Here is a 14,631-nt window from a genome sequence, read left to right on the forward strand (position 1 = left end):
ATTACTAGGAGGGGAGGATGACAATTTGATTCACAGCAACACCCATGCTTACCTACTGGCCAGTCTTACCATGAAGTTTATTTTCATGAGGCCACAATGAGTCATCAGCTCCAACAACAGATGCCACACAAAATATCCAGCGTGCACAATCAGCACCCCACTCACACAAGCCCACTGCAACTTTTTAAGGAGGATGCTGTGGCTGAAGTTGTGGGCACATGCACAAATGAACAGCATGTACTGTATTATATTGCTCTTGAATTTATGATATTGGTGTACAATTAGAGCATAACCCAAATTATAAAATTGTTCAGAATTTTTTGGAATACTTATTAGCTTTCTCGCTGACAGTTTGATGAGGCAATTGACAATCATGTCAGTACACTGACTATGAAGCTATACAATTAACAGCTGGTTAGCTTAGTGCAAAGGAAAGAGGGGGCACAGCTATACTGGTTCTACCCAATGTTACCAAAATACACCAACAGGCACTCTAAAACTCACTTAATGGCCAAAGGACAGTGCCAGGTTTGCTATTTCTTTCTCTGTCTCTTGCCAGGAAAACATATAACCTAACTAAGACTTGTTTGGATGTTAAGAATGAATACTGAATTAAATGAATAGTTAGTTTAGAGACATATGCTCATTCACTTTCTTGCCAAGAGTAAGATAATAACATTGACGCAATGCAGCTAGCAGCTGCTAAGTTTAGCTTAGCCGGAAGACTGTAAACAGGACGAAACAGCTAGCCTCTGTCCAAAGATAACATCAAATCTCCCTACCAGCATCTCTAAAGCTCATTAATTAACATGTTGTTTGTTTAATACAAAAGACAGAAGTGGAAAAATGACACGTTGTGGTTTTACAGGGTGCCAGACTATACCTTGGCCTGGTGGTGTAACTTCCTGAACTACATCCCAGGAGATATAACCATAGACTGTATATAAGAAATAAAGATATAACATAATGTTAGGGAGTTTTAGAGGTGCTGGTAGGTGGATTTTGCTACATTTAGAAAAGGCCATGCTAGCTGTTTCCCACTGTTTCCTTTGTGCTAAGCTAAGCTAACTGAGGCTACTGGCTGTGGCTTCATATTTCATGTCAATCTCATTATCTAACTCCTGGCAAGAAAGGGAATAAGCATATGTCCCAAAACATCCAAACATGCCTTTAATTCACTATTAATTATCACTCAAAACAAGACAGTCTTACATTTTATGCAGTTTGAACATGACCAGGTGTGCTTACATAATTGTAACAATGTATACTATATTTTTGGGAATTTGTATTTTTTATATTTTTCACACTGTCATAGTGAAGTTGTTACACTATATGTGCTCTGTATTTGTAGATGCATGACATATGGGTAACATTCTGTCTCTGTGTTAAATGTATATAAGACTGGCTGCTGGCCAATATCAGCCTGTCCTTGAGCCTTCTCACAGCAGCAAGACGCCACTGAGTCAGGAACAGTAAGTCAACATCAGCCAGCAGGTATCACAATCCCCATCTGTAGAGTGCAGCGAGGATGTGGAAGAAGGCGTACAACACACACTGATATCCATATTTCTCTGGGTAGGTGTGGAGGTCTAGCTGTCTTTGTGAGTTTTGCTGTTACTGGGAAGTGCTTCTCCTTCTGAAGCCAATGTTTATTTACCTCCTGTATACACACAGGGCAGTGATCAATATGTCACACCACAGGAGACTTTCAATGGCTGATGAAGCTGTTTCTTGGTTCAATGATCATGGGAAAAGAAGGTTTTGAATATGCAGCTAAACATAAGATAAGTATTGAGGAAATGAGTGGGTGAGATCATCCTGTATGCTTAAAAGGAGATATGGTTTTCTTTATTGCTGTACATTTGAGACGAAAGAGGTGATATTCTGGCATGCAAAGGAACATCCTGACTGGATGGTGTTAGGTGTTTTGTTCTGCTTTCTGTGGCAGTACCATTTTATTTGCTCTTCAGTGAAAAACTTGTGCCTAGAGGGATTGTTGTTATGGTTTATTGATGCAAGTCTGCTTTTTTCCGCTGCCTCTATTGCTTCCTATTCTTTATTCACTCAGTCCGGGTTTTTTTTCATATTCAGTTGATTGAATGGATTCAATTTGCTGCATATTGCTCTGTCAAATAAAAAAATGATGTTGAGTGGCTAGATAGTGACATTGTGCTGAGACTTGGACAGTCTATGTCTCTGCAGGCTATATGGTATGCCTATTAACACAATGAATTGAGTATAGCACATATGTTCAGGCTCTTCTTCCTCCCCCTCCTTCAAGCACCCTCTCATCATATTTGTAATAACGTGACTATTTTACGAACTACACAATTTGGTGACAAATTAGATAAAAAGCCAGCTTAAAGCCCGGCAGCTGCAACAGTAAAGAACAGCAGAGGAAATGAAAGGGGAATCAGAGCTTGGCAAACAAGGAGGAAGTAGGATTTTTGTCAAACAAGTTGATATAAGCCAAAATACAGACCATGTCAAGAAGCAGTGAGGAAAGCATAAACAGGAGAAAAGGAGAGGGATGAGTGGATGGGTGAAGAAAAGCTGTGACAGTAACAAAGGAAGACTTTGTGGCTATGACATCACATTTTTTGACCCCAAGGGGACATGAGTTGTCTCACACAAAGTCGGAGGCAGTTAAAGTCACAAGAACAAACACAAAATACAAATTCCACATCCGTGAACGTACACCTGCTATACTGCTTAATATTATTAACATTCTCATTTTAATTAGACATTTGGCGCTGGTGTTATTTTTTGGTCATTACATTGATGCTTTTAATCCTGTTTTAGTTTCAGAACATGTGTCATGTGTGTGAATCTGTACCATAGACATGTACATAACAAGTATTACGTACTTCAAATGCCCACAGAGAGGTAAATATCACACTTATTACATGTTAGCACTGCTAGTCCATCCTCAGGAGAAGCTACTGAAACATTACAGTGCTAATGCATGAAGGCACACATTTATTTGTGTGTGTGTGTGTGTGTGTGTGTGTGTGTGTGTGTGTGTGTGTGTGTGTGTGTGTGTGTGTGTGTGTGTGGACATGTGGTCCCGGTCATTGTAAATTTGTTAAAGGTGACTGACTGTCTACACAATGATTTATGACAGTGGCCTTGCTCCATTGTAATGAAGGATGAATAAAACGTGGACAATGTTTTGCACTGATTAATTGTCCAACTGTGAAGTAGAGGTGCTGAAAGCAGAACATACTCAGCCTATCTGTCTTTATATTTATCAGTGTCTGGTTTTAATTAGCATCTCTCTCTGTTCAGTTTCCATCAGCCTGCGAGACTCTCTATCAGTCAGTCTATCAATCAGATTAGACATCAGTTGTCAATAGTGAAGTGACTTTATCTGGAATAATCAGTTTATAGAAGGTTTGACAGAGCGGGCTGCAGGGTCTGCCTGCCAGTCACAAGTATTACCAGTGACAGCAACGGCCTCAGGAATGATAAGTGACAGATTGGCCTCCCATAGTCTGCTGGTCCATGGGGGAGGAAGCATAGCGGGCAAAGGGGAAAGACTGGAAAATATTTTAGTGAGCCCGGTGGGACTTCATCTTTTCAGCCAAGTACTTCCTGGGGATAGGGGTTGAAAAAATAGAAGTGGGTGCCCAAGTATTTGTGGTGGCCACATCACAAATACGTTGTTGTTGAGGAAGAAACTGGAAATGTGTAAAAGAAATAAATGGTGACATAAGGTAGATGTGTGGGAAAGGCTGCATGGAGTGTTGAAGGAATAGAAAGCGCAGTAGGGCTTGTATCTAGTGAGACCAGCCCAAAAATACACCAGCTTCCTCTGGGGGGGCCAGATAATCCTGCTTCTGAAGAACAGGGAGGGCTGGGACTGGGCGCAGAGAAAGAGAGGGTGACTGGTAGACAAAAATAGAGGACAAGAGATGAGGCGAGATTGTCAGATTACTTCAAATGTGTGTGTATGAATGTGTGTCAGAGAAAGACACGCACTCAAAGACAAACCCCTTGGGTGGAAGGCAAAGGTCGCAGGTCCACTGAGGGCAGCGGTCCCGCCACTATTTCTCACCTTCTCATGTTGCAGAACAACATGCATTGTCCGATCCTCGACCCTCCACCATCCCACCAGAGCCAGTTCACTGATCACTCACCCTCCATTGGAGTGTTGCTGTCTGGTCGGTTAGCAAAAACCACATCCACGTACTCAAGTTGCATCCTCTGGAGGGACCCCCTTAAACCTACAGTGACATGATATGGAAGGGTTGTGTGAGAGATAGAGGCTGAATAAGTCAAAGATAAAGAAAATACACTGAATTACGAGTGCTGATCAAATGTGTTATAGTGCTGGAATAGACATGCATAATGTCTATGCATCAGTCAGTATTTCCAATCATTTAAAGCCAGGTTAGGTCATCAATTTTAAAAGCATTTTTGTTATATTTTTTGAAATTCTCTGTACAACCTGACAGCAATCAATAAATCAAATGCTCTGACAATAAAAAGAAAAAAAAATCTAATATCTGTGAATTAATTGCTAAAGGAGAAAAAAAAAGTGGGAACATCAACAGAAAGCAGAATGAAAAGCAACATGCAATAATTGGACTATTGCTTGTAGTGCAGGGGAAACTGAACAGAACGCTTATCAACAAAGATGGAGCAAGAGACTTTCAATGGAAGGCTCCCAGAAATGAAATGTAATATCACTCGATTTCTGGTAGGGATATGGCATATTCATAACTTTTGTGGCAGACCTCGACCAGGTGTGAGATGGTCCTATTTATGGTTTACTGTTCACTAAAATTGTTGTGCCTTGAGATGAAGTTGTGTGTGTGAGGGAGTGCAGGAGTAAACACTGTTGTGTTGTGTACCATATGTGTAAAGTGTGTACATATGCACATGCTCATCTGGTGTGAGGGGCTTAGGACAGAGGGGAGAGGGGGGAAAGCTACAGGAGGACGGATATATTTTCAAATCCTACCCTTTTTTTGCCTTTTCCACAACATTGCCTACCCCAGCTTTAACATACAAGGAATAAGAACTCAGCAGAGCCTATGAGCCTGGAGTATCATCCTCCATTCATATACACTTGTACTAATACCAGTGGACTTAGGAGCCTTATTAAAGTATTATTCAGACATGCAGGCAAGTAAGAAATCCTGTCTCTTGACACCTTGGGAAATGGGGACGTTGGCCTGGATCTGCAGGGAAGAATGATAATCACCTTGCACATGTAAATCCCCTCACTTCATTTTTGGTATTTATCTACCACTGCCACATAGGCAAGATATACAGAAGTAACAACATAACACTAAAACAGGATTGCTTGCAGCATTCTACAAAATGTTTCATTGTGGGGCCCACCTCAGTAGAATAATGTATAAAAAATATGTGATTCAAGAGGTTTAGTTTTCTTTTTACACTTAAACCACAGCATCAGGTAAAAAGCAAAACAGGGTGAACTGGATCCTGGGGGATTTTAAAGTCAACATGTTCATAAACATGGCAAAGTGACAGTTGAACTAATGTCCTCAAGGCCAGCTCTGACCTGCCACATCTTTTGATCCAGCTCACACATGAATCTGTGTTGTCATATTTAGTCAGGATTACCTAGTAGGAGTCATGGTTATGGGACTGTTTGAAATAATGGGATGCTAGATTGTTTACAGAAGAAATGCAGACTCTGTCCCCTCAAATACAACCTAGTGTACCATCAGCAAATAGAAAGTAATGCCCAGCTTCTGACAATATAATCTAATCAGAGATAATTCACTGGATGTTTGAGAAGCATAATAGTCACAGTGTCTTATACTATATTGTGTGATGACTCTAAATATGCAGAGTTGCTAATTCGCAACCAGAGTTTGACAGGTTAATCCAAATCTCAGATTTTTTTTTTTTCAGTTTAGTCGCTGATTTTTTTCATGGGCTTTACGGCCAGGAATGGAAAAGCTGTTATTAAGCTGAGAGACACGGTTCAATGAGATGAAGCTGGTTCTGGTAATAGAAAAGAGCAGGTGTAAAAAAATAAAGTTAATTATGGCTGCGGTCATGTGCTTTTCATGCTATGACACATTTCAGTACCACAGATAAATGTAATACTTCCAACATCAGAATCTATTGACAGGTCTGTATAAAGCCTGTCTGTTTTGATTAAACAAATTATTTGTCAAAAAAAAAAAAACTTCAACTCTTTTGTCATGGTTGACCCACCAAACAAGAAGCAGCTCAAGAAGTGGCTCAAAGTAAAAATTCCAAAATGATCAACTGATAAAGGACATATACTTTTTTGTTTGACAAAGAGCCTATTGTTTTCATTTAAAGCTATTTTCAAAACTAGTTAGTTGTCCGTTATACTCAGCTTCAGTGCCATCTTTTTCAAAGCAGAAATAGTCCTTGGATTTGATTCAGAGTAAGAATTTAAAAGGTCAACATCAGAATTTAAAAGTAATTTCAGGATTAATCAGAATCAAATTTAGCTCGCACCAACATCTCCTGGTATGAAAGCTGAGTGGTTAGGAGGGCGGGTGGGGTGGGAATTCCACCTGTGCAAGCCTTTATCCTTGTTACGCAAGTGAATGCTGTTTTGACAGTTGGTGGAGAAGCTGCACAATTCAAAGCCGAGAGGATGAGATGAAAGACGGGGGATCGGAGGAAAGGTCGCACTCATTTGTTTCTTTTTCTTTCAGTATTCGTTGGAAGTGACACACTGTATACTGAAGAGGGGATAAGAGATGGCAACAAAGTATTGAGAATCCCCAATCACACACAGAGAAGACCAGATGAAAGATGAAAGGCGAGCACAGGAGACTGTCACAAAGGAGGACAGCAGAGTAATAGAGAGACAAGGCAAAAGATGTGCTCTTGAGTGTGTGTGTGAGTGTGTGTGGCAGATTACTGCCAGAGGCTTCATCATTGCCTGCTAATCCCAGCTGAGAGTTATGCTCTCCCCGACACTGTTCCAACCACTTATTCCTTCTTCTGTCATCTGCACTACCTTGATCTCAGAAACACCCATTACATGGATCTTAATCTGAGGCTGCACCGTCATCACAAGCAGTTTCCGCTGTGTCGTGGATTAGATGGAGTTAACTGGCTGCGAAGAGAGTCTATTTTTGGAAATGAGAAGAGATGTTGAACAACAAAGCTATTCTACTGGTGTCCGCAATGAATAATACATTTAATTATGTGTTCTACTAAAGTCTCTTTGAAATGATCCAATTATCAAGTAATTTCTTTGTCCTGTGGCTAAATGCTTGCTTGTTATTGGAAATACATTTACTTGAAGTGTCACCTCAGAGGCCATCAGTGCTGATCTCTGACATTGATTGTTAGGTTTTGACACCCCATCACTTAACTAACCAAATTATTTTCTGACTGGCCTGTGACGGTGCCTGCAACCAGTGCTAAGAAAGATGGTGTCAGAGCATATATAGCATTATACTCAGCCAGTTCATTAATCTGTAGTGACATACACCATACCAGAGGTGACAAGAGCACTGTAGATTTCTCTCACTGATGCTACCTGTCATCTGGATGGGTACACTGGGTTTAGCTAATTGCCACCTTTCCTACCCCCTCTATATCTCCTAATCTGTCTTTCTCTTTGTCCTTCGCCTCCAGCCCTCTCTAATAGTCTATTCCCCTACTCTTGTTTGTGTAATAACATGGGAGAGAGCTGAGTCACTGCAAGAGGTGCATTGCGCTGTGGACCGGATGGCGAGTTCACTGGAGAGTGGGATGGATCGGGCCAAGGGTAAGTGAAAGGTATGTCATTATAAGCAAGAGTGAGGCCATAACTCTTGAACGAGAGCAGAGGATAGGAGCATTCAAGGATACGAGTTAGTAGTAGTTTATTAGAAAGACACCTGTGAAAACATTCATAAGCAAGCAGACAAATCATCTGTTGAGGTTTGATGTACCACTGGCTAAAACAACTTCAACAAATTCAGCTGGGTGCACATGCAGAGCAATATCAAAGGTGAGAGAAGAGACATAGAGAGTAAGAAAGATGGGGGTGGAAAAGAGATAAAAGAGGGAGGATATAGGAGTGTAGAGAGGCTCTGAGTGATGGGGTGATGCGAAGGATGGAGCGGAGCAGAAGATATCAACTTGTTACCTTCAATGATGTGTTTTCTGTTGAGGCCTCTTTCTGTCTCTGCTCTGGAAAAGGAAGGAAAGATATACATGTTAAGGGTGACAACCCACGCATGATCAAGCATATTCACACAACTCCCATGAATTGAAACAGATTATTAAACATGTGAAACAAGAGCCTGCATAACTAACTGCCTGCAAAGGAGAAATACAACCACTCATTGGTCTGTAGTGTGCCTGCTGCTACAGAACAAACTGCACAGTGTGTCTGTGCAGTGGGCCAACACAAGGCTTATTGTCACTGTTCAATGACCTCACCGAACACTTTAATTTGATGATTTGCAGGTGAAATATGGTCAAAAACTGTGCAAAATACTTTAAACATTTGGTTGACAAGGTTACTTAGAAAATATTGTCGTTTTAATGCTTTTAAAAACCCTTATGTGTGAGAACATATGAAATGTTTCAAGCAAATGTTGTGTGGTCATGGCTTACATACAGTATATGTATAGCTGATGAATAATAAAATGCAATATTTCAACAGTTCCTTCAACTCCTGAGGAAAATATCATTGGCATTTGATCCATTGTAAATATAGCAGCTTTAAATACTGTTTTGAATGCAGGCCATTTGCTTGTAATAAGCATTTTAACGTTTTAGTAACGGCTCTGAATACTTCTTCCTCTGCAATGCATCTTTTCACCTGCAAATCTTCAGTGATTTGCTCCAGTGATTTGTCAGTACCCTCACCTGTAACTATTCAGTCACTTTCAAATTTTCCACCTTACTACCATCTTTTGTTTTTCTGTTTGCACGTTTGCCTGCTATTTGTCTTGTCCTTGCTTCATTTCACACTTTTTCCACACTGCCTCCCTCCATCCTACAGAGTTCCAGCTTGTTTAGGTAACAGTAATCCATTACAAACACAATATCATACCATCTCTCCTCCATGTAATCATGTCTTCCTGCCAAACAAGAGACAAAGTGTAATAGAGAGTAAGTGTTCAAATATGTACTATATATGTTTGGACAATGAGATGCTTGAAAAGCCTTTCAGGCACTCTCACAGCTTGCTTATCAGAGGGGTTAAGTAGTTCTTTTCTAAATCCATTCGGCATGGAGGCTGATTTGATACCGTGACGATAGACTGAGAGGGTGAGCTTAAATTGAATTTACACAATGACACCCATGCCCTACTCTACTGATCTACATCAGATACTTTGATGGAGTACCAGAAGTATGTGGTTCTACTGGTGGAACTTCCACTTGACTCAGTAAGACTTTTGGAGGCCGAGGGAATGTTACTAATGTAGATTGAGAGCACAATACTCCAGCATGACAGTAGATGCAGATATGACTTGTGGCAGTTTGGCAAGGAGGCTGAGGAAGACTATGAAGGGATGGAAGAGGGGGTGGGGACGTGGTCATGCTGTAATATATATATGTACAGTGCCTATAAAAAGTATTCACCCCCTTGGACGTTTTCCCCTTTTATTGCTTTTATTAATTGAATCATGATCAATATAATTTGGCTTTTTAAAAAAAAAAAGAATTTACACATTTTTAATGTCAAAGTGAAAACAGATTTCTACAAAGTAATGTCAATTAATTAAAAATATATAATGTAAAATAGGTGATTGCATAAATATTCACCCCCTTTAAAGTGACTGAAGTCAAGTGATTATAGTATAAAAACACCTGTGTCTGGAAGGGGTTACTGGTTAATCAGTATTCCTGCTATAATTACACCATGAAGACAAAAGAACACACCAAGAAACTCCAAGAAAAGGTTATTGAAAAGTATAAGTCAGAGGATGGATACAAAAACATTTCCAAGTCACTAAACATCCCCTGGAGTTCAGGTAAATCCATCATTAGGAAATGGAAGCAATATGGCACAGGTGTCAATCTGCCTAGAGCAGGCCGCCCTCACAAACTGAGTGACCATGCAAGAAGGAGACTGGTGAGGGAGGTCACCAACACACTTGTGACTACTCTGAAGGAGTTAAAAGCTTCAGCAGCTGAGGTGGGAGAGACTCTGCATACAACAACTGTTGCTTTATGGGAGAGTGGCAAAGAGAAAGCCACTGTTGAAGAAAATTCATATTAAATCTTGGTTAGAGTTCACCCAAAGGCATGTGGGACCAAAATGGAGCTTTTTGGCCATCAGACTGGACGCTATGTTTGGCGGACACCAAACACTGCACATCACCACAAATGCAACATCCCCACTGTGAAGCATGGTGGTGGCAAAATCATGCTGTGGGGATGCTTCTTGGCAGCAGGCCCTGGAACATTTGTAAAGGTAGAAGGTAAAATGAATACAGCAAAATATCGCAAAATCCTGGAGGACAATCTGATTCAGTCTGCAAGAGAACTGCGGTGTGGGAGAAGATTTATTTTCCAGAAAGACCATGACTGAGTCAAAGACTAGACCTCAATCCAATACAGAATTTGTGGCTGGATTTGAAAAACACTGTTCATGTCTGATCCTCTTGCAACGTGACAGAGCTTGAGCAGTTTAGCAAAGAAAGATGGAGAAAAATTGCAGTGTCCAGATATGCAAGCCTGATTGAGACCTATCCACACAGACTCAATGCTGTGATTGCAGCCCAAGGTGCATCTACTAGATACTGACTTGAACGGGGTGAATATTTATGTCACCTATCACCTATTTTACATTATATATATTTAATTAATTGACATTACTTTGTAGAAATCTGTTTTTGACATTAAAGAGTTAATTTTTGTAAATTCTTTTTTTAAAAAGCCAAATAATATTGACCATGATTCAATTTATAAAAGCAATAAAAGGGGAAAACATCCAAGGGGGTGAATACTTTTTTATAGGCACTGTATGTCTGTGTGTGTGTGTGTGTCAGTCATATATTGAGTGTGTCTCTCCTTGCCTGTGCGCCTGTGAGTTTTTGAAGATGTTCGATCCCATGTCATGCTCTGTGACTGGAGGCAAATGTTTCAATGTGTAGCCTGTTGTTGGCGAGATAGTCCAAACATCTGAGGTGGCAAATGCACATGCTGGACAGACACACACTCACTTGCATGCACATACACTTACTTTCCCCCCCAGTAGAGCTTTGTGGTGATCACCAGGCTGGATCTCCTGAGGGAAGAAAAAAGAGACACATCAAAAGACCATGAAAAAGGACTTTAAAGTTCTCAAAAAGACATCTCTGTGTGTGTGTGTGTGTGTGTGTGTGTGTTTGTGTGTGCGTGCGCGTGCGCGTATGCCAGCATGTCCTTCATGTGTGCATGACTACATGTGTGTGCACTTTCAAGTGTACCTATCATATTTACTTTTGTTTATGAAGGTAAAAGTGTCCTCCAGTGACCTTACATGCTGCAGTGTGAAGTGGCAGATGGGCTGAACTCCTTTTTCAAGCGTGTAACTTATCTAGTATGAAGAATCACAGAGGGTCTCTTTTCTCTGAAGTTTAACAAGATAGCTCCCTAACTATGAAATCCCCTATGCTTTAATATCAATTATTTAACTGTACCCAGAGTTGAGGTGAACACGGGCAGAGAGCTAGCATGAATTGTTGAGAAGGTTCATGAATGATTCTTGCAGTGTGGCAGTGCATGCAGTATAGCTGTCTGATACTGATATTTCCAGTGGTGCAGGGGTGCAGGTTTGCTCACACCAGTACCAGCTCACTGGTTCAGCTGTAAAGACATGGAAATGGGTAAACTGTCTGTTTTTCATGGATAGGTTGTGAGTTAGTGCTTATTTATAATCCATCACCTCAATTCAACACATGCAGTCTGATGCTTGAAAGCAGAAACAGATGTAGTCATAACAATGTATGTATGGCTGTTGGGAAGACATTGGGAAAAAACAGGAAGTTAAATGAAGTTGCCAAAAGGCTACACATGGGTCACCCATCTGTTAGATTTTCACAGTACATAAATATATCCTGTCACAGCACATATTTAGCAAAAGCTTAAAAACCTCAATCTTGTACACTACATAATATGGCCAATATCTTGAAGAAACACAAAGACACATATTAATGCTATACTATGCAATAATATTTTAGAGCCCTCGAGTGTTGTTCTTCACCCCTAAGTGGTCCCAGTGTAAATCTAAAGGGTCACCAGATAGAAGAGAGAAGGAATAAGAAAAAAGAATATATTTTTGTAACACCAAATTAATTACTTTTTAAATTCCTTTTTTTCTTTCATTTTTTAAACTTTCATATACTTTTACCCCTTTGGACAAAAGTAAAACACAATTGAAAGACACAATCTTAGAAAGACTGAGACTAACCTGTATTGAAAGGTCCCAAGTAGACAATGCTTCATTTTAAAGAGTCACAAGCTGGAAAAATTGGTTTCCACCATTGTGGCAATAGTTTCAGGACAGCTCTGTTCCTGTTTTAACATGTCCCCAGGCACAAAGCAAATAGGATTCACACCAAAGTGTGAATCCTATTCGCTTTGTGCCTTGCTTTGTCCCGCATTTGGGATAAATTGGAACATGCAGACTGTGAGAAAGGTCGACATTACAGCGCAGCCTCACTGTGAGTGCTTTTGTGGCTAAATGCTGCTATTCTAAAATCTTACAGTAATCTTGCAGAAAAGCAGATTCATTTCTGAATAAGATGCACACATATGGATACATATTTTGGCCATGTATAGTATACACACATACAGAATCTAAAACATTATCTTGGAACATATTTAAAATCCTTTGCTTTGTTTAAATGCTGTACTTTACCTCCAGCACTTTTTCTTGATGATGTTTCCCAGGATTATCTCTGCCCTGTGAAGAAAGAAACAACCCACAGATATGATGTGATTAGATCTCAGGTTGCCATTACATACGAGCTTGTATGCCTGACTGTTATCTGCCACACATCTGCAGCATGAATTTCTCAGGAAAAAATCAGGAGGAGTACAAGATAAAGGATAAACGCCTGTTTTGGGTGTTGAATTTCAGCAGTAACCATGAAATTAATATTCATCCCCATGCAGCTATGGCGTGTCCTGCATTATTCCTCAACACAACACAAGGCCTATAAAGTTACATTGAGTTGTGAAAATAATGCTGAGCCTCCAGTGATGAATACGATTATGTAAATTACTTCAGAGTCACGACTTCCTTTCATTTTTGGCATAGTCAGGTGAGTAATTCCTAGTTTCGGGCTAAACCTTGTTAACATCTTGTGTCCTATAGGGAAAACAGCTGACAAGACCAGAAAAGTGCTGTGTGAAAGTGACATAGAGAACAAATCAGATACTTCACTCACTTCCCCCCGGAGTACACTTCAGCCGTGTCGAAAAGGTTGACCCCGCTCTCATAGGCGATAGTCATCAATTGCTCTGCCACCTGACATAGACAAGAAACATTTCCCTTATGGACCTCAGTGTGGTATAATACACTATAAATATTACCCAACATACTCTTGAAAAAGGATGTGCCAGGAAATTCCCTGAAGAACCTGAAGGAGTGTAAATCTTTTTGCTGCTGAGAGATACACATCACTAGGAAAACTGTACTGGCTGCTTGTTGATTAAAGTTGTTTACTGCTCAATATATTTCCAAGTCTATTTTGGCTGCAGGGCCTACAGTTTATTTAGAGCTGTACAAAGAAAGGCCAACTTTATCAAGATAACTTTCTCCTTTTGTACCCAGCTCCTGTTCTGTCTTGGTAGGTAAGTTTGTTTCTCTGTGTCTGTAAGTTAGTCCACGTGGTCATCAGACAGTGACAAGTTGGCTCCAGTTCAGTGTTTTCCCCTCTTTCAAGGCCTGATCAAGGCACTGATCACTGGCCGGAGGATCAGATCTTCCACTTAATAATGTGTGACTGGGAGGAATAGGACCTGACCACTTAGCCTTGGTAGAACCAACAGGGACCTAACAGCCTGCAGTGATATTTGGAAAAGATACTGGAACGAATCTTGTGATCTCCTCTCACTCAGAGCACTTTACAATTGGCCCACATGAAGTGTTCAAATTGAGGGTTGTCACAACTGCTCACTAATTGTAAATGGTGGTCTTTAATAATGAAGGACAACAGTCTGCTCATGAGTGTGATGACTGAATGATAGATTTGATAGAACATCTTACCTCATCAGAGATCTGACCTCCAAATGTCACCCACGTGCCTGTTGAAGGAAATGTCAAATTAAAAGCTTTGGAGAAAAAAAACAAGAAACATACAGCAACCTCCGCTTGTAAAACCACACTCAGGCAACCGATATTTAATCATGCATTAATTAATACTTTGACATTTTGGCATGGACACATGACAGAACATCCCCATCCTAAAACCGTCACAGCCAAATGTCAAAGTTGAGTGTTGATTGGTTTAAAGTGCAAATGTTCACTGCAGTATGAGTTTGTTGTGTTTAAAGCCAATATGTGTAGAATATGTGTATTTTAAGTAATTACAGTGACATTTGTTTGTAGAAAGGTGAGACAGTACTACAAAAAATGTGCTGAAGAGGTACAGCATCGCTGAGTGCCATGGTGTCTTTTTAGATACTACCACTGGAGGGTGCCAGCATTGGAAATGTTCAACATTTACA

At 40.3% G+C, this 14,631-nt stretch overlaps 1 protein-coding gene across 2 annotated transcripts in view; it reads right to left on the reverse strand.

Moving 5' to 3' along the window:
- kcnab1b (potassium voltage-gated channel subfamily A regulatory beta subunit 1b) overlaps window positions 1–14,631 on the reverse strand; it is a 40,240-nt gene that overhangs the window by 3,918 nt on the left and 21,691 nt on the right. For both annotated transcript variants that reach the window (XM_062428559.1, XM_062428560.1), the window contains exons 3-8: window positions 14,171–14,208; window positions 13,350–13,429; window positions 12,818–12,862; window positions 11,159–11,203; window positions 8,105–8,148; window positions 4,140–4,226 (exon numbers count right to left, since the gene is read on the reverse strand). In XM_062428559.1, the coding sequence (XP_062284543.1) occupies window positions 4,140–4,226; window positions 8,105–8,148; window positions 11,159–11,203; window positions 12,818–12,862; window positions 13,350–13,429; window positions 14,171–14,208 (339 nt within the window). The remainder of the gene's footprint in view (window positions 1–4,139; window positions 4,227–8,104; window positions 8,149–11,158; window positions 11,204–12,817; window positions 12,863–13,349; window positions 13,430–14,170; window positions 14,209–14,631) is intronic.

Source organism: Scomber scombrus, chromosome 11, assembly GCF_963691925.1.
Source record: "Scomber scombrus chromosome 11, fScoSco1.1, whole genome shotgun sequence".
Lineage (NCBI taxonomy): Eukaryota > Metazoa > Chordata > Actinopteri > Scombriformes > Scombridae > Scomber > Scomber scombrus.